Genomic DNA, 20,000 nt, shown 5'->3' with positions numbered 1-20,000 from the left:
CAGCCTGCACAGGCCCCCACTGTAACCCACAAGCTCTGACACTGACCTTCTCTGGTTCCACACTGGAGACCTTCACACGGCCACTCACAGCCCAACTGCTTTTCTCTTAAGCGGCTGCAGCACTGAGACACACAGAGACATGCTGAGAGATACACTGAGAGATACACTGAGACACACTGAGACACACTGAGACACACTGAGACACACTGAGACAAACAGAGACGCACTGAGACGCACTGAGACACACTGAGACACACTGAGACACACTGAGACACACTGAGACACACTGAGATGCACTGAGATGCACTGAGACACACTGAGACGCACTGAGATGCACTGAGACACACTGAGACACACTGAGACACACTGAGATGCACTGAGACACACTGAGATGCACTGAGACATCAGTGTCATCTCCAGGCCAGTGTTTCAGTGGTGCTGTGCTTAGTCTTACTGGCACCCTGACTCTGCTCCAGTGATGCTTCAGCTCTCTAGCTCTCTGTATTTTTAGAATCGCTCTTCAGCACATTAAATAAATACCGCCTCCACTGGGGTTTGAATCCTGAACTTTCACCGGGATGAAAGAAGTTTCCTCAATAAAGAACACCACTGAAAGCTCATTTCTCTTTGCATTACAATGGAGCGGTGGTTCGCGTGCACATGTTTTCGTGTGTGAAGGCATGTCTGTGCATGGACTGGCCTGGCATTACCCAAAAGCCACACATGCAGCATACAAAACATAACGCCTTATGACCCATCTTCATCAAAAGGGAACCGGGACGCCTTTCAAGCCAGACTGAAATCCTGCAGTCAATGGAAGACGCTGCTCCACCTTCAACGGATACCGCAAGGGACGAGCCACAGCGACGCAGGCGGTTTGAAAGGCTTCAGGAAAAGGATATGACATGCCTGCCCTCGCGCAGCCCAGCGATCAGTAAAAGTTGGCGGAAACAGACAGGAACATAGCTGTTCACTCATGCTAGCACGTGCCCACCTGAGAGAGGCAGCGGGGGAGGGTGTTCCGGCAGGACAGCCCAGTCTCAGGAAATATAACATCGAAGTTCCAGTAACTCCGGTGCAAAAATTCACTGTGCGCGCACGTATCACTAATGCAAGCTGAACGTGCAATCTCATATCGCTGCAACTCTCAACAAAGCGCAAATTACACAAGAGTGACTCATTCTCTCCAGTGACCAAATCTCGGTAATTGGCGTTAGTTTCGGACCTCGGCCACGGACGCGTTTCCCCGAACGCAAGCCGTCCTGAAGAAAGGAAACGTAGCGTTGCGTTGCTAAACGCGCACGTGACGTCCCCTGCCTGCAGGGGTTTACAGAGCGGGAGGTTCATCCGCTTCAGAGTGTCGGGTGCAAAGGCGGAACGCCACAGACACTGCTAATTTTAACCCCCGATTTCCTCACATGCCTTATCTCCTGCAGACGAGTAGCAGAATACCATTCCCTATTCCCTACCCCTGTACAGCTTCCAGTGCGAAGCCAGGCCTAACCGGGCCACTGGACTGTACCGAGCTTAGTTAGCCATTAAAACCCAGTCCTTACTTTTACATGCTCGCAAAGGAGATTCCTCTTCAGCAAGCAACATCCATGCAAGTCCAGACATGCACCAAATAAAACAATTACCAGGATTAGTCTCGGGTTGACTTCACTGAACAAGCCAAGAAATGCATATTCTCACACCCATTCCACAGATAAGAGCCCAAGAATAGACATAGACATTACACTATCTGAAGTACAGCATCGACTCTCCAGAACACCATGTTGTTATTACTATTAAGGCTTCTTGCTGAAGGAATGTCAAGATTAAGGACAATGTTGAAGACAGATCCATCACCACAAATCAGAGATCCAGCTCTAAACTATTCTCTTCCCGCTCATGCACTCTCGGACGTCTCTGGCACTGAGGGACCCATTGTAATGGGATAAATCCACTGTGAGCTGGAAATCAATAGCCTACTTCTCCGGCTGGTACAACAGTGAGAATTATCAGGGGCTGCACAGCTCAGAAGACCAAAAAAACTGCTTTCACCCCACTACTATGAAAGGGGAAGTGGTCGGGCCTACGGAGTCATATATTGAGATCCCTGGGTTTTCTCACAGACCAAACTCAGTTTCTATTATCACCCTACAAAGGTGTTTAGAACTACAAAGCCCTTCATGCAGCATTAGCCACAGTGTGACTTTACACTCTTTCGTCACCAAAACCCAAAGCGTCACAACTGCTTCATTACAGCATAAAGGCATTTCACACAGGCCTTAGTATCGGAAGCTTCCTGCCTCAAACCCCAGTAAACTTTAATAGACCTCCTAGGTGTTCCCATGCGACTTTTTACAGGGCTCCACAGTGCTCCCGTTTTTGGAGAATTTGCTCCTGAAAATCGATGTGTGCTAATTGGAAGAATTACTTAGGAGCACATCTACTAAATTGGATGCATTAGTGTGCCCAGAAATGTTTCAACTTAGGAGCACATGCACTCTTCTCAAAAAATGCTAGCGTGGAGCTCTGTCTTAGAGAATTCTGCTGAGCGCAGCGCAAAGTTAGTGTCCCTGTACACTGTACCCGTGGTCCACAAAATCACTGTTTTCAGTACCACCATTGGGATACAGATATTCATCCTGGACGGAGAGAAACATTTGCCTCAGCAGAAATTTAACACAAGCAAATGTCTTATAAATCATTAAGCTTAGCTCTTCTGTTTTAAATATGCATGTGGATAACATGTGTTGCAAGTACTCAAGGTTATCATGTTTATTTGGGAAAACATTTAACCTAAAGAAATGAATATCTAAATAATTTCACAGATCCTGTCCTCCTTCCATTCCTATTCCTCACAGCACTCTGCACAGTGCACACCCTGCCAGATTCCGTCCCCCCTCCATTCCTCTTCCTCACAGCAATCTGTGCACACCCTGCCAGATTCTGTCCTCCCTCCATTCCTCTTCCTCACTGTAATCAGTGCACCCTGCCAGACTCCTCCAGTCAGAAGGTCAGCAGTGAACGCACATTCCCCTTGCAGCCAAGTTGTAGCTGAGGATACAGGCTTCTCACAAACAAGAGAGAAAACACGCTGCGTTCTCATAAGAATGACTTAACATGTGGGGTGGACACAATTGCTCTCCTCTTTAGAAAAGAAACTAAATAAAAGCTCTTAGCGTATGATGGACATGTACAGGCTCACTCAAGCGATGGGACCCAACTAGTTGTTTATATCAAGCACAAAACTCTCTCCTGGAGCACAACACAGTTGAGCATTTACAGCACTTCCATAACTTCAGACACAGAAAGAGTTCGGCCTGATCGGTTGGTCGCTAGATGTGAAGCAGGACACTGAAGTGAGGTAAAGGATTCCCCCACCCCAATCCCAAGTCAAAACACTGGCCAAGCTGACTGCAGCGCCACAATGGGATTACAGTTCAACCGTCAGCAGGATGTTCGCAACATCCTTCCTAGCCTCTCTTGGCTCACAGCTGAAGCAGATACGGGGCGTGGGGTGAGGAAACGCTTATCTGAGAAGCACATTAAGTCCAACGGCGAGCCTTTCAGCGAAAGTATCACACATCAGACAGAGCAGCGGTGATTAAATGTCTGCTCTTCCCAAAAGCCTCCTACCGCTGATCCAGAAGGTTCCAGCCTTTTCTATAAAGGAAAAGAGGAACTTATTCCTTCACGCCAGGCACTGGGACCTGAAGATCACCATGCTTTAAGTCCCATTAAAAACCTTTGGAAGAGTGGGTTTTTCGGAATGTTTTTTTCAAAATTCTATGTCAATGTTCTAGAACTCCACTGCTTTCATTTACCAATAGCAATTGTTAAATCATCCTTAGAATGTTCAGTTAAGAACATTCTAATGGCATAAAAAGGTCACAGAACCTGCCCACTGTCAGCATTTGGCGTAATTTCCACAGGAACTACAAGCACACGCTGGCAGTGCAGACTGAAGCGGCTGCTTCCTGCACTGCAGTGATGTCATTCATGAGCTCAGAGGCTGCCGGGGGTGATTATGCAGGGACAGAAATGAACAGCCCAGAGGAAGGCTCTCGGCCCTCATCAATTAATTACACAGATGAGTTCACTGACACCAGTTGACCGATCCAATGCCTGTCACGACTGGGGAGGAGGCTCTGATCCAACATGCTAATCCCACCGGCGAAGCCCTGACCCACAAGCCCTCCCTCGCCGCCTTTCCATACTGTGTAAGCAGGGTGCAGGCATCTGAGACCTTCATAGCAAACACGAGAGCCAAAGAAGACCCCAAAGCACGCGCAGCAGGCCATCTCTCAGTGCCCCCTGCAGAGAAGACTGAACTTGGGAACGGGTGACTATCAAGAAACTTTCATTCTTTAAATGTGGAAATGTTGACGAGCCGGTTTTGCGCCCGGCTCCAGATTCCTGGATTGCTACGTCATCTTGAGGTTAACTGTAGCACCAGCGTGAACACGCATGTGCGGACCGCTACAGGTTCTAAGTATTATAATATGGGGCTAAGGAGAGCTGTCAAGAGCCACTCTGAAAAAAACCTACGTCACGATAGATTATGACTTAATGAAGGGTCTGCGTCTCACTTTACACTTTGTTTCAACGTGAAATTATGCACGTGAGCTTTTTACATACGACTCACATAATCAGCTAAATTGTGGGGCACATGACTCTTCAAAGAATACTGGAGTCCTGGTGCAGTATATGTGCAGTAGGAACTCCACATTGTATGGCCCAACACAGATAGCAAGTAGCCTTACACAGAAAACTGCAGACGCCAGTAGTCACAAGCAATGTGTGCCGCCCAACAGCCAAATAAGCACTTAAGTTAAACATACACTTTATTCAGGGAGTAGCTACAGTATAGCAAGTAGCCCAACACATCAGTGATTAAACATTTGGAACCAGTACACACACACACACACACACACACACACACACACACACACACACACACACACACACACACACACACATATATATATATATATATCCTGTTTGTAAGTGTGTCCATATGAGTTCATCTAAAATGGTAAATAACTGTTAAGCAGTAACAAAGATATCGGGTAACCTGATATCCTGATAACCTGACGAAGGCACTTGTTGCTGAAACGTTGGTTTTTTTCAATAATAAAGATATTTTGTGCATCAAAGTTTGAGAGTGCAGAAGCTTCTTTTCTTTCACCCAGTAATAAAGAAAACCCCCAGAGTGTCTTATATTAGATAGCATCCACAAGGCAAGACCTTCAGGTCTCACATTCAGGTTATATATGGAAATCCCCACCTATAAAGGACACCTCCATTACAACAGATTACGCCTACATGATAATGACAAGATTGGACATACAGAATACTTCACTAGGGGATGTTCAAAAATGCTATTTATTATTTTTTCCATTTCCCCATTGATCAGGGAGAGGCCAAGCAAAAGCCAAAAAAGGACCTTGATAAGAAAAATAATCCTGGTTTCAGGTCAGATCATGAGCAGGCTTTTACCTGAAAAACAGCAGGGGAATTCTTATAGCAAGACCTGCGAGGGTCGAGAACCAAAACGGCACCATTCTGTTTTACCTGGAATAGAATGAGACAATTCAAGGCTAGCAAAAACCCTTTACCTTTTTGTAGGTTTTAGCAAACCGTGTGAATTCCAGTTTTGTGTGTGCTACATCATGAACAGGAAACTCTGTTTAAATTTGTTACTTCCTCCATGAACCATATAGGCTACGTCATTGTAATGAACCATAAACCAATGTCCAGGCCTAGTTGCTCACTATCCATATCAGAAGTGGACAGGAAACAGAGTTAACGTACTGAACTACAGATGAACTAGGCTAAATATGGCTCCACAAAGAAGGTAATCTCACACACGATCAAACATGTGAAAACACCCCGAGGCAAAAACATCTCTATTGCCCATAATATCCAAAATGCTATATTCAGCTCGATGGGAACACTCAGCAACACCTGCTTTAAAAAGACTGGCAAACTCTGGACTGGACTGGAATCATTCAACAATGTGGCCAAATCGGCTGCCCTTCACAGTCTAATTCCACTGTCCCAAGACAAACCACCCAAGGAGCAAAATTGTAGTTTTAGACATAGCTATGCAACCCCCACTGGCCATATTTCTGTCAAAACAGGATTTTAAAATATGTTTTATTAACAATGATCATGGGGAAATTTTCATTGTTGTTAACCAGACTAAATGTAGCTCGTTATCAGCAGGAAAGGAGATAAACCCTGATGTTGTGGTGAGAGCTCAAATGAGCACTATGGGTTTCACTTGAACCAGAGAATTGCTTTGCAAAGGACGGATCTCATCTCAAGGGAAGCCAGTTTTGACAGATACTACAAAAATATACAAGTAAGAATGAGCAACCAAAGGCTTTAGCCCATGTGTCAATATATACACAAAGGCTAAAGCGAGGGAAATGCAATTAATTACCACTTACATTCTGCCAACATCTTTATTGGTGTCTGAAAAATATGTTGGCAAAATACCAAATCACTGTTTTAGCTATCCATAGAAAAGCAAGGCATTTTGATATAAAAATCATTGAGACAACAAACAAAAACAAACAAACAAACAAATAAATAAATAAAACAATTTGTAAACTGCTCGTTTTCTGTTAGATTGTAGCCTGCTTCAGACGCGAAAGAATGTTCTGTCCATCTAACAGAGACCGAAGCAAACCTTCTGTGTTCAGTACCAGAGAATGAATTCTCAACATCTCTGTTGAAGTACTGCATAAACAACTTTTCACCACTGCCCATTAAACCAAAAACTGATATAAACACGCGCGTGCGTGTGTGTGTGTGTGTACTTGCAGGCTATGGGTATTTGACTGTCTGTCTTACTATGCGTGCCAGGGAGGGGATGGGAGAGTACTGAAAATGAGAACTTACAAGTTAGAACGCTAAATTGTCAGGACGGACAATGACCTAATAAAGCAAACGAATATTGCAAGCGGCAACTTGGGAGCAAAATATAAACATTGGCAGGCATTCGAAAAAACCAACACATTATTAAAAATGCTTCAAATAGTTGGGCGATAGCCAAGTTAGCTTCCGTTCAGCAATGTCAATTCCTTTAACCGGTGGACAAATTATCAAAAGTTCATACATAAGCCAGCAATTTGAGACCCATCGTACGTAGCCTATAACCTATAATTTCAAATCAATGATTACAACTATGTATTTCCCTTATTAAAAACACTGTGGTCTATCGAGCACAGCTGACCAGTGAATAGGCAGAAATGCAATGGAAAAGTCAGGCTACAGCGCCGTGCTAAAAAGGATTAGTAAATAAAAACAGTGGCAGCATCAACAACTTGCAAGCTAGCTCGTCTCGCGTTAAAATGCTTTCATGTGGACCGCAGTAATGGTGTTAGCCTACAGCTAGCAAACGAGTTTGTCATTCGAACATTGGCACCCAATTTTGCAAAGAAAACGAGAATAGTCTAACGCTCCAAAGTAATGTCTACTAACCTGTTTTAAGTAAATAGTTCCACCGTGGTTCCAAAAGCCTCGGAATTCCAACGTCTGTATAACCGTTTAAAGGTTCATTGTATAATACGGAGCTTTCGCTCCGTGAGTTATATCCTCGGACGGCCCATTCAAGAAAATGCTTCTGCTCTTTTATGACACTTCCAAAAACTTAGCGAGGAAGGTGGCTCAACAGCGCATGCGAGCTCCCGGCAACACAAAACTGCTAGGAACAAACTAGTTGTTGTTCACTGGAATCAGCTGTGCGCAAGCGCCACGAAAATTCATCGATCAGTAAAGCATGCAGATGGGATATTACAAAACAATCATAATTTGAACAACGCATCCATATGTTTCATTTTTCGTCCACCCTGAGCTGTTGCTCGCGGATAAACAGTAAATTTGCGTTGACTTTCACGTCACATGTTTGCTCTAGGAATGTCTTGAACTGGATTTTTTTTTATTGGTCTACCCCTCTCGTTTTAAGCCAATATCCAAAGCCCTGTTAATTGAAAATTAATAAAGATTTGATATCAATCAGAGGACAGTATTGAGGCGAACCCACTAAATCAGACAAAATGCATCCAGACTTACGTTTTTATTTCAATATGAATTTAAAACCAAGGACATAAACGAAAAAACAATGAGGAAACGTGATTATTGATTGCTATGAATTACATTGATTGCTGTCGCCATCGAACCACATTTATGTTGTTAAAAATTTAATTCTCAGATGTATAATACATGTGTTATTCCAGTATAGAGACTGGCCGATTCAGTTTAGCATCTATGTCAAAATTCTAGAATGATTTATGCATTATGCAGTGTCTTTTCTGAGAAATGAAGCTGACAAATTCCAATACAAATCAGACGTATAATATGTTTCCAATACCCGCCGTTTCATGAAATCGGTAAACATTGTAGCCCTAATTTAAACTTTAAATATCTAATTCTGTTTTAATATCTTATATAACTCATATCATATTTAGGTTACTCATAATAGTTTTAGAAGAAATGCGTACCAGCTTTGTGACAAACTTTTTATCTTAAAGACCGACATAACATTTCAAATTTTTTAGGTGAAATAAAATGAAAGGCTGCAATCTGTGTTTTCTTACTTGCTGTTATCAAGCTGATATGATTTAACATCTTTGAATCCTAAAGGTTTTTTTGGGTCCTGCTTTGAAATGCACTTTCTAACAGACCAGAGTTCTAAGCCACTGAAAAAATGTAAACTCTGTCTTCCATGAACTTACAAAAAGGACCATTCATTGAAGCCTTTGGCCAAATAAGCAACTCACACATGAACAAAAAGCAAAATTGGACAGCTCAGCAGAGGCCGAATTCACTCCTGTCAACACCCTGTTTATAAGAGGGGAACACAGTCGCTCATTTTATTCCTCCAGCAGCAAACAATGCCAGTGGCAGTGGACCCAAACTGCAACACAATCAGAAGAAAAGTTTATGCATTCCATCCCAAAAACTGTTATGTGTAATTTGAACCTACATTGGTCTGTCTAGTGATTATCACCTATTTATTTCTTTCATGTCAAATGTTTGACAGTGCTGAAGAGATACAATACCATTTGTTCAAAAAAAGTTAGCAAAACTAACCAATCCAAACCATGTTTCATAAACACATTCTTTACAACAATAGTCTGATATTTATTTTAAATGAATATACGGGACACTGTCACAGCACAAATAATCTTGAATATTTTCCAAATAAAAAGGACTTAAGAAAAACAACTGCTTGTTTGGTCACAATACAATTTGAGTTTGGAGGGGGAAAAGTTTAATGAGTAACAGCACTGGGTTACATTGTGAGAGCAAAGATGAAATATGTGTTTAGAAAGCAGTCTTTCACATTTTAATACATTTTAATACATTTTTGTAAAAGTGATGAAATATAACACGCAACGTGATTCCTTGTTTTTTGGTTATATACTTACGTTGATAAATGCATTAGTTCACACATGATGGTTAAACAAACAAGGATGAAAACAGTTACAATCTAAATTGTTGTGGTCTCAACCTGGCAACAGTGTCATGTGGTTCACTGAGGGCACATGAATTCAACCGAAGGTTTGTAATGTTGCCGTCGACCACTCCCCCCTTGCCTGAACGGGGCAAATCGCAGCCATTTTTTAACTACGTCTGCAAACTGGTGGTGTGTCGCCTCCTTTCCGACTGGAGTTCTCTTTAGGGCACCTGGAAAAAAATGAATTGACAAAGGTGACGCCATTTTTTTTTTTTTCAGAACCAGACTATTAGGTGCCAGTAACCTGTGTCACACAGCCTCACAGGAAGTCGAAATCGTCAAATGAACATACCGCTGTAAAATTGATTATACAGTAAGATAAAAGACTTCTTACGGAAAAGGACTCCCTGGAGCCTGGTGTTACGAAAACCCCTTTTCTGGCCTCGCCCGACCCAGTTCAGTTTGGAACCGACTCCGAAGGACAGCACGGCCTGCATCAGCCGACGCACAGCATCGTCCACCGTGGCGCCTCCCATGCGTGATAAATGTGACACCTGCAATTCAAAGCAAAAAACATTTTAGGTATAGGCCTACTGATTGTGCTCTTTCATCAAAGGAGTTTAGAGGTGAAAGACTTCAGTAATTACATTCAGGAACAATTCACATTCACCATTTTGAATTATAATGAGGCCAAAAGATTCAGTTGTTTGGCATATTGTCAATGAAAAGGTGTTGTAAACAAGTGGTGGTGCTACAGAGTTCAGTACACAAGATTGCTATCAAGGCACAACACCATTTCACTGATGAAAAATTCGATTCTTTTCGCCTTAACTCACCTAAAGATGTTGAAATCAGATATTTCCTGAATGTAGTGGCAATATTCGAAAATACAAATACATACACAAATGTTTTAAGTTGGTACACTGTCTTTCAAATTTAGTAAACATCATTGCAGCAAGATAATCTAGCACTATAGTACTAGAAATAGGCTAATTAGTGAAGTGACACTGTGTCAATCAATGTGCCATCTCACCATCTTCTTCTGTGCTCCAGCATCCTCCAAATGTCTCTCTGTTTCATCCAGCTGCTCCATGGTCCTCAGGGGTAGGTCAATGTCAAGTGCTTCAAACTCCTCCTCACACACTGGACCCTGCATTCTGTCTTGCAGCTCCTTTAAAACTGCCCACTGTTTCTGCTGTTCTTCCTTAATCTCCAGCAGAAGCGAAATGATTCTCCTCTGCGCTGCTGTCTCTGAAGGTGAGAAAATGAATACATCAATTAATTTTCTATTACCTTACCAGTTTTTTTTGCTCTTGCACAAGATAAATAATTTGAAAATGCAATCTGCTCCTGTAGGTTGTTCTGGATAATGTAGTTTGTTGAATAAACAATAATTTAGCCAATAGGAAAAGCTGTGCATATAGCAGCAATGTACAACTCAGGGGTTAGTGGCTTGATTCCCAGGTAGGGCAATGTTTTTGCACCCCTGAAAAAGGCAGCCTGCTTCATGTGAATTTCTCTGGAAAAGAGTGATTGTTAAATGTAAAATGTGATTAATGTGACTGCCCCAATCCATTTCTTTTGACACCAATAGCTTGACACTTGTGCTATTTTACCATCATCTTTGATGACTGAATTGCCAGCATGTTTCAAGACACAAGAACTCACTACTCTCAATCAAATAGCATGCAGATATCATATTTCTGTTAAAATCCGTCTGCTTTTAGTCACTAGATCAAGAAAGCAACTATTAATATAACTAACTAATACAAATTAATTTCACAGAACTACCACTTGCCTTCAAAATAAATGATTACAGTGAGTATCTGCAAAAATATGAGATGCTCCATAATAAAATCAATAACATAGCCTAATTCTTTTCTGTCCACTGAAATGTTCACAGTTGTCCTTCGTGGATAACATTTGCTACAGAAGGTTTTAAGATGGATGCATAATAACTGACAGTTAACTTCACAACAACTATCGCTGGAGAGAAAAAAGAGCAATAAAAACATTTACCTGAAGAGGCGGCTGCTGGTATTAACTTTTCCCCAACACCTCCGGAGTGGTGTATGTCTGACTGTGATTCCACTTCAAAAGTGACATCCGCACGCCTTGGGACATCCTCTGCACATCTCGGGACATCTTCAGCGCGTCTCGCGGCCTCTTCTGCCAGATGGTTAATTTCTTCTGATACAGCATTAAGCCTATGTTGCAGTGTTTCTACTGCCATGTCTGCCATGTGTTTGTTCACCAAACCTTCCACACGTCGCTGTATTGACCAATGAGAACTATTTCCATTGTTTTGGGCCATCGACGTCGCGAGGTAGCGAGCTAACTTTGCTAGCTAACGTTACAGTCAAACGAATTGGTAAGCTCTTGATGAAACCTTCTTTTTTCTGGAATCTGTAAAGAGACTTCATAAAGAGATTTAAGAAAATAGGCGGAAGTACTTTCCGAGCCGTCCCCAACAAGCGCACGTTGTCACGTTGCTTAAACGTCACGGCAACGTTACGAGAATATTGGGAGTCCCGAATGTACTACATTTCCCATAATACAAGATACACGCCAGCCTCACCCTCAAAGTGAGTGACGCTTTAACTAGGGACAGGATTGGAATCTGTTTGCGTCTCACCGTGAGAAAGTCTCAGCTCTTTTCAGTCCAGTTATGCACATATTGTTTCCTCTCTGGAAAATTCTGCTGAATGGTCCCGATCTAAGTTCAGTTGAATCGGCTCCTCTGTCAACTTGTATTTTAACGAAAGCTTACCGTAAGTTAGCTGTTATAGCTATTGGTAGTTAGCCAAAAAGAGGCTCATTTGTTCTTTTAAGAAACGTAACGTTTACATGTGTGCTTGCATATTGCAGCGATACACAAGTGAATGCTAAAGGCTAAAGGCATTCGTTACCAAGTTTGCCGGTTTGAATTCGGGGTTATCTGTGTAATTGAGTGATATCAACTGATCACGACGGTAACATTAAAAAAATTGAAATAAATATGGTATGGGCTGGAGCAGTGTTTCTCAACCCTGGTCCTGGAGACCCTGCTGGTTTTTGTTCCAACCATAGTGACAACTGTTGTATTGTAACGAGCTGCTAATTGTCCATTCATTAGACTTTATACGCCTATTTAAGGACGATTTACACTCTTAAAGGCACATTATGGCACCTGGCTATGTATTTCCAAAAAAAGTCCTATATTCACATCATAACCTTAACTGATCGGCATTGACATAAAGCAGCACACACAGTGGGTCCCCAGGAAACGCTGGGCTACAGGAAGCTGGCAGCTCTAGAAATGTTCATTTTACTAGTTATGATCAGGGATGATACATGTTGGAAAAAATATATACTGGATACTGGAGAGCACAGTTGTTTTGAATATCATATGAAATATTTAAAATAGTAAATCCAAAATGTTGGAGTAAATTTAATGTAGGCCTATATGAGGCTCTGGGTATCAAGATGGTTGAAAGGTTTGCCTGCTCAGAGCTTACATGTAAGCTTTAAATGATATCATTGCCACACCGCATTGTATGTTTCATATATCTACTGTGCATAAAGTCCACTGTAAATAATGCCGTATGTTTATCAGCCAGCATTTTGCATCAGTCATGGGCTCGGACACTCAGACTCTTCCATGTCGCTACGTCTCATAAGCTTGGCTATCCTGTGTACTTTCAACACATCTTTCTGCCACAGGAATGTTCACACAAGACACCGGTTTGTCATCGGTTTATTGCCAGATCTCCAATAGCACTCTGGCCCTGTCCTCTACAGGGCAGTTAGCAGATTGCAGATCAGGACCCTTTAACAATATGAAGATTCACAATTTTTTAAAACCCATTTTCACAACTGCAAGGAAATGTAACAGTAAAATGACATGGGTTCACATTAAACTAACTGATATTCTAGAGATTTAAAATATATTTTATAGGGGTTTTTTCAACATTCTCTTAGTCTGTCATTCATATAATTTACATAATCAAAAACTACAACTTAAATTTATTAAAATGTACACAAAAGATAAAAATAACTCCCTTTATTAGGATATCATCTATTTAGAGCATGCAGATCTATTTCCTTGAACGTTCTGCTGGAATTATTTCTGACAAAGGAAACTTACTTCCACACATATGAATTGACTGAAAGCTGCTTCTCCACCAGCCCAAGGGTTTATATTACATTTCATCACTTTATGAAACTTATTGAAAAGGTGTAAAGGACCACTTCTAAAGTACATGTCATGTTGCCAAATCAGGATTTGGATGCTATAAGAACAGTATACTGGATTTTGATCTTGTTCAGAATTGTCATATTGTGATAATATTGTAAGCATATGGAAGTTTCTTGTACCTCTATTATTGAGATTTACATCGCAGGAAAGAGTTCCAGATTTCAATATTTAGGACCGCTGGGTACTGAAATGATAAATTCATGCTCTAGATGGGTTTACACAGTGACACATTTACTCACATCTGACCAGAGGTAAGGGTAGTACATGACATTACTTTGAGTGGACTTGCATTGCAATATTACAAAGACAGCAATATACAGTGTCCCATGGCACAATTTTTAGAATTTATTTTAAAATATCTTTTGGAGTCATCTTACTAGACCAACTGTAAAGGCCAGTCATGAGAGTTTGAAATATACTGGTAAGTAGTTTCTACTTATTTATTCATTAAAAAATATATATTTGTTAAATCTAGAGAGCAAATTGTAGCCCCTAGAATTTTATTTGCCCTGAAATACTTGATACTATAATTCAACAAACCAAAAGTCCTCACAAGTTTTCACCTCACTATTTATGGGAATTTCTCTCATAAATAGAAATTAATACATAAATAATTGAAAGACAGAAAAGAGAGGTCTGATTGTTTCAGATAACAAGGCGTGGTAATGTTATTTGAAAACGTGGTAACGTTCTCACTAATGCTCTTTCGGCTGAATGGAAGCAAATCCCTGCAGTGATGCTCCAACATCTAGTATAAAGCCTTCCCAGAAGCGTGGAGATTGTTATAGCAGCAAAGGATGGACCAACTCCATATATTAATGCACATAATTTCAGATGAGATGTTGGATGTCAGGTGTCCACATACTTTTGCCAATGCAGTGTAGGTGTGGCTGTAACAATGGGAGGAGCACCCGAATCCATTTACAAAACAATCCTCACATTTTTTTTGAATTCACCAGTATTATAGAAACCACAGAGAACAAGGTAAAATGTCCTCTCCGACCTGACCTTTAAAAAGGGTTGCTTTATTTGTGCTTGAGTAGCAAAAATTCAAATATACAAACATCTGAATATAACTGTCTGGTACACAAAAGTAAACTCTGTTCCATTAATCCAGTGAACGTTCTAGAAACGGCTGCTGATGGGAAAACTCATGTTTTCACCATGTATATCCCCAAGGGCGCAGCGACCAAACCAAACCTATCACATGCAGTTCAGCAAATCTGTGTCCTGGACCTGTACACTATCAGCCATAATAGGTACAGTCATTACTAACTAAAAATGACATAATTATCTCCATGCGAGTCAACTGCAAATTACTTTGTGAGGTGATTTCATCACAATCTCAACGCAACAAAACACTGTGAGGAAAAAAAGGATTTTGGATAAATGTACCCCAATTATAACCAACAGATATACAGATTACAACAAAATATATAAATAAATGTATAATGTATATTTATATATATTTATGTACAGAAGCAACACATCACCCTGTGAATATCACAAATTATATTAAATGTTTTGCACTAGACAGCAATCCCGTAGAAAACAACTGAGAGTTACTGAATAATTTCAAGCAAATAATAGTACCTTATCGTGTAGGCTGTGTTGAGTCCTGTGAAAATGCAAGAATATATATTTACAACCAATCATATGTACAGCTGCATACAACAGTATCTGAACATACTCTAGAAACATTTCTAGAAATTGTACAATCAAGTTGATTTTTGAGGAATTTAATATGTACTAATTTATTTTATTTTGAATTTATACTGTACTGCTTGTAACAGTATGATGCACTTTTCTCCAACTAAAAAATATTTCTAATTTTTTGTTTGCTCACATTTGGTTATGTGTGACAATACTTTGTGTACAACTGTACAGACTATCAAAAGCAGTAACAACAATAATAGATAATGTGGTCTTGAGGCTTATTTTTCAGAAGTACCGCACATAGGCTTGAGCAATAAAATGAGAACCTAGCTTCGGTTAAGTATTCAAAGATCAAAGGTTGTTCTTACAATTACAAGACAAGAGAATATGGTGACTAGCTTACACTCTGCCCTACAGCGCCCTCTATTGGTAGGCAGCCATTAGTGCTATAAACAACTGCAAGGTGCCCTCTGAATACAGAGGTTGGAAAAAGTAAAAGAAACACAACATGAAAAAGTAGTTTAACTCTTCAGTAACTAAGTCACAAGTACAGCTACACAGGTAATTCATAGCAAATTCAATGAAAGTATCATTGAACTAAAAAAAGGGCTGACAATCAGCACTTTGATATGTAAGTTTCCAAAGCAACATGAGGCAACTATTAGTTCAAAAGTGGCAAAATAGTAGGTGCCTAAATTGCAGGTGCATTGGTCACAAAATGCAAAATCAGTTAATGTTTTTTATCACCCTATAACAAAAAGAATAATATTGTGCATTACACCCCCTGCCACAAAAGTGATTAAATCAATCATTGAAATGAGGACTGTACCACAATGATTACGGAAAAAATACAGGACAGTAAAAATTCCAGCAATCAGAGAGGTGGCCTAAATGTCCATAAAGCACTTAAACAGCCATGCCTGTAATTGAAGATTTAATTGTGTTTAGTTGATTATGAATGAATATGGTATACAAAATATCTTCAGTTATTTTTCAAAAGCCTGCCTTGCCACAATATGAAAACTTATCAGTATCAAGTGTTACCGGCTTCCCATTCAACAGCATCTCTTTATTATTTTAAGTGAAGGCCAGATTATGAACATCACCAAGTCTGCATTTCACCATCGCAGCAAAATGTGGACACTCATGGTTGTACTTGCAAAACACACTCTTTTGTGTGTATCAAAGACAAAGAGGGAAAAAAAATTATGTACGTGTGTGTGTGTGTGTGTGTGTGTGTGGGGGGGGGGTAGTAGCTGTTCACAAAATATTTGAAAATGTGTCGTGCCACAATGGGTCTTTGGGGAAGAAACTTTGGACTACGACCATAACGAAACCAAACCTACAGACAAGCAGAAAGTTTGAATGTGCAGCCCATGGTCACTCTGAACATTCTGCATTACAAAATACAAATAATCAATCTGTTATTAACAAATTCAAAACACGAGGATCTATTAAATTACTGAATATCCACCTGTACAATATGAACAATAACACTAGGCCTTACCTACTGACGTATTCAAATTCTGCACAGAACATGTTTACTAGAAGAATGAGTCAAAATAAGACTAATTCAGTTTCGTCACATTGAGATGAGCTTCATATTACCAGAGCCAAATTCTGATAATCAGCCACTAGGGCGTATTCTTCTAAAGGAACTAACCTTAACCTCAGAAAACATGACTAAAACCTTCGTACGAGAAAGAAAAGAGGTTCAGTCAATTTAACACGCGTGTGGTATTCTTCATTTTAAAGTGTGAACACTGAAAACACTGTTAAAAAGACGTGGCTTGTCACCACTGCATTTATGTGTGAGAAACAGAACATTTTCAGAGTGATCTCTTGGAGGAACACAGCACGGATGCAGATGTGACTCTTACTGTCAGAAAAAGAAGATGGACGAGTTGAATGAGAAGTTTTGTGCGATAAAGTGACGATGCTGGACTATATCCAGGGTGATCTCCTCTTTGGGACAGCTGTGGGTAGATTAGTTGTTTTTTTCTTCTTTATGGCAAAAATATACATCATATGCACATAAATAACTTTCAATAAATTAATAAATAGGATTGAGTCTTTGCTTCACAAAGTACAGAAGAACGAAACACACCAGCGAACAGCTAGCACACGGTGCAGTCCTGATGTCGGAGAGAGGAATGTCTCCGCTTGTCTCCGACACAGAGGGAAACCCAACACCCTCTGACTTCAAAATATGCTTTTTAAAAAAAGTTTGTTCCCACTCAGACAGCACACAAAGGGACAGGTGGGGGAGAGAGAGCCCACTCAGGTCCACTTCAGGTGGGCAGCTGTGCTTTTCCCCAGTGTTTCTGTAGGCATGTCCTGTGCACTCTCTCTCTCTCTAATCAAAATGTCAATACCCTTAATAATAATCATTTGCATAATAACAACAACAGTAATAATAATAATAATAATAATAATAATAATAATAGCATTCTCATCAGTCCAGCTTTGTCTTAGTCAATTAGCAGCTAGTAAAATAAATCTCCTTGTAAAATATAATAGTGATATTATTCATAATTATAATCCAGTTTCGATTCAACCATACAAAATTCAAAAAGGTTCTTCTTGTTCCACATCACAGCAGGCAGTAGTTGACAAAAATACATGTGTCTCTGTCGCTCGCTCTGTCCATATTGCACCAATGACAAGGAAAAGCAATCGTCTGCACGGAAAAGTGAAGAGGGGGCAGGGGATGCAGGGGGCCGCCCCCCGCTGAGAGTGGGAGGGGCCAGTCAGCGGACCAGGGGGAGGGGCTTCAGTCGTGGCGACAGGTGGGCAGATTGACGAAGGTGAAAACGTTGAACTCTATGAGAATGGAGATGCAGAGGAACACGGCATACATGAGCAGACACACCAGGCCCAGCCTCCGGTCCAGAGTCCATTTATTCAAGTGCACACCCAGGATCTGAGAGGGAAGGAGAGAGAGGGGAGAGAGAGAGAGAGAGAGAGAGAGAGTTAGCCTGTTTTAAGAATCTGATGGTAAGTCTGATTTTCACCTTCACCCTTCATTTTCTTTAATACGCCAAACAATTCTTTTTTTACTCTACACATTTCATTTGTCAAAAAAAAAATGAATAAGTCATGAGATTAAACAGCAACAATCATGTAATCTAGATGCAATCTTGTCCGAAAAGGGCCGATGTGGGTGCAGGTTTTTGTTTTAGCCCAGTACTAAGACACCAGATTCTACTTATCACGATATTGACTGAAAACCATGATTACTTAATTAGTTCAATCAGGCTAAAGCAAAAACCTGCACCCACACTGACCCTTTTTGGATAAGATTGATGACCCCTGGTGTAATGGATTGCATATCTCTGTTTAACTGTCACAGGGCCACAGTAACAGAGTTTTACCACTAGAGGTCAGCAGAGGGGCCAGAGTTAGCAATCTGCACTGATTTCGGGCTTCACTCACTGTGAGGAATACTGAGGCCAGCAGGAGCCCCACAGAGAAGATGAGCCCCTTGCTGTTCAGATGAACCTGTGAAAGGTAAGAGAAAGCACACTTTACTTCATAGGCCCTCTTTATTTCCTTACATCTAACTCTGGAGTGTTATGTTGACACTTCCTGTGGAACAAGCACAACCAACTCCAATTTAATTAAAGCAAATGTATTATTTAAAAAATTCTAAACCTTTCTGTACAGCTGATTAAGTTGGGACAAAATATGATCAAACGCGTGCGTATGATGTTTGACTGTGCATGAGGATCTTGGGTACGCAGAAACTGCAAGTGTCTGTTTGTGTAGCGCAGACATAAATAAAGTGGATGAGCTATCATGCTCCCTGACAGACATTACCAAACGATTGCTGATTAAGGGTATCAAACAGAACAGTGAGGACAGGAATACATAATGTCTTGATGTTCAATTATTTTTAAAGAATGTGAGCATAATGAAATGTTTATTTGTATGGCACATTTCATACAAAGACATGTGGCTGAAAATGTTTACAGTGGAAATGAAATGAAAAATATGAAGTAAAAAAACACGGGAGTGTGTATGTTCATAAAAATTCCTTACTTCGCGGGTCGTATTATTTATCCACCCTCAAAGATATTCCATTTCTATCCACAATCACATCTTTCATATTTAAAAAAACACTAACAAGAGCCGGGCAGAACATCAGTGTGAAAGCGCTGAGCGTGGTTTTGAAAGCGGGGGACATGTTTGTCTTGTGGGAGAGGCGAGCCGCATTCCTCCGTTCGACACATGCGTTCGATTTGAGAAGGCTGGCCCTCTGTGCCTTTCAGCAGGTGTACGGTACGCCACATTTCTCTTGGACGGCCCTCAAATTCCTCCTTCCCTTTTGAAGCTTTTTTGACCACTTGCGATGTTAGTATGATGGAGTGAAATGGGTGGAACAGGGAGTTTGTTCGCGGACCGCAGAGGCCGTCAAAAGGAGGAGGCGTCTGCGGCATCTCACAAATCTGCACCAGTGCCTAAGGACCCTGCACAGGCAATTTACTACAGTAATTTATAAGTTACTACAATAAATAACAATATAGCTAAAATATATTGGAAATGGAAATGATTCAGGGGAAAAGGATGTCGATCTCTCACTCTCTGGCACATTCATTCATGGCTGAGAATAAGAGAAGAGGACAGAGTTTTCAGGGAGGGAAAATTAGG

The 20,000-nt window shown here is 40.8% G+C and overlaps 2 protein-coding genes and 1 long non-coding RNA gene across 4 annotated transcripts in view; all 3 read right to left on the bottom strand.

Annotated features, from left to right (window-relative positions):
• Positions 1-7,817, bottom strand: part of rin2a (Ras and Rab interactor 2a) — a 40,063-nt gene extending 32,246 nt beyond the window's left edge. The window contains exon 1 of one of the 2 annotated variants that reach the window (XM_064316735.1): positions 7,480-7,817. The gene's annotated coding sequence lies outside the window, so the exon portion shown is untranslated. Of the gene's footprint in view, positions 1-994; positions 1,391-7,479 lie in introns of those variants that run through there. The other variant, XM_064316736.1, reaches the window with a different exon arrangement.
• Positions 7,818-8,181: 364 nt separating this feature from the next.
• LOC135244913 (uncharacterized) lies at positions 8,182-10,628 on the bottom strand. Its single transcript, XR_010327094.1, has 3 exons — positions 10,491-10,628; positions 9,852-10,011; positions 8,182-9,687 (listed from the first exon to the last, which is right to left on the bottom strand). It is a non-coding gene; the product is annotated as an uncharacterized LOC135244913 (long non-coding RNA).
• Positions 10,629-14,698: 4,070 nt separating this feature from the next.
• slc24a3 (solute carrier family 24 member 3) overlaps positions 14,699-20,000 on the bottom strand; it is a 66,858-nt gene continuing 61,556 nt past the window's right edge. The window contains exons 16-17 of the mRNA XM_064317351.1: positions 18,786-18,851; positions 14,699-18,273 (exon numbers count right to left, since the gene is read on the bottom strand). Coding sequence (XP_064173421.1) covers positions 18,124-18,273; positions 18,786-18,851 — 216 coding nt within the window. The 3' untranslated portion in view covers positions 14,699-18,123. The remainder of the gene's footprint in view (positions 18,274-18,785; positions 18,852-20,000) is intronic.

The sequence above is a fragment of the Anguilla rostrata genome, chromosome 18 (genome assembly GCF_018555375.3).
Source record: "Anguilla rostrata isolate EN2019 chromosome 18, ASM1855537v3, whole genome shotgun sequence".
In the NCBI taxonomy this organism is placed as follows: Eukaryota; Metazoa; Chordata; class Actinopteri; order Anguilliformes; family Anguillidae; genus Anguilla; species Anguilla rostrata.
The sequence above is the reverse complement of the archived record's forward strand: the minus strand, read 5'-3'. Positions and strand labels throughout refer to the sequence as shown.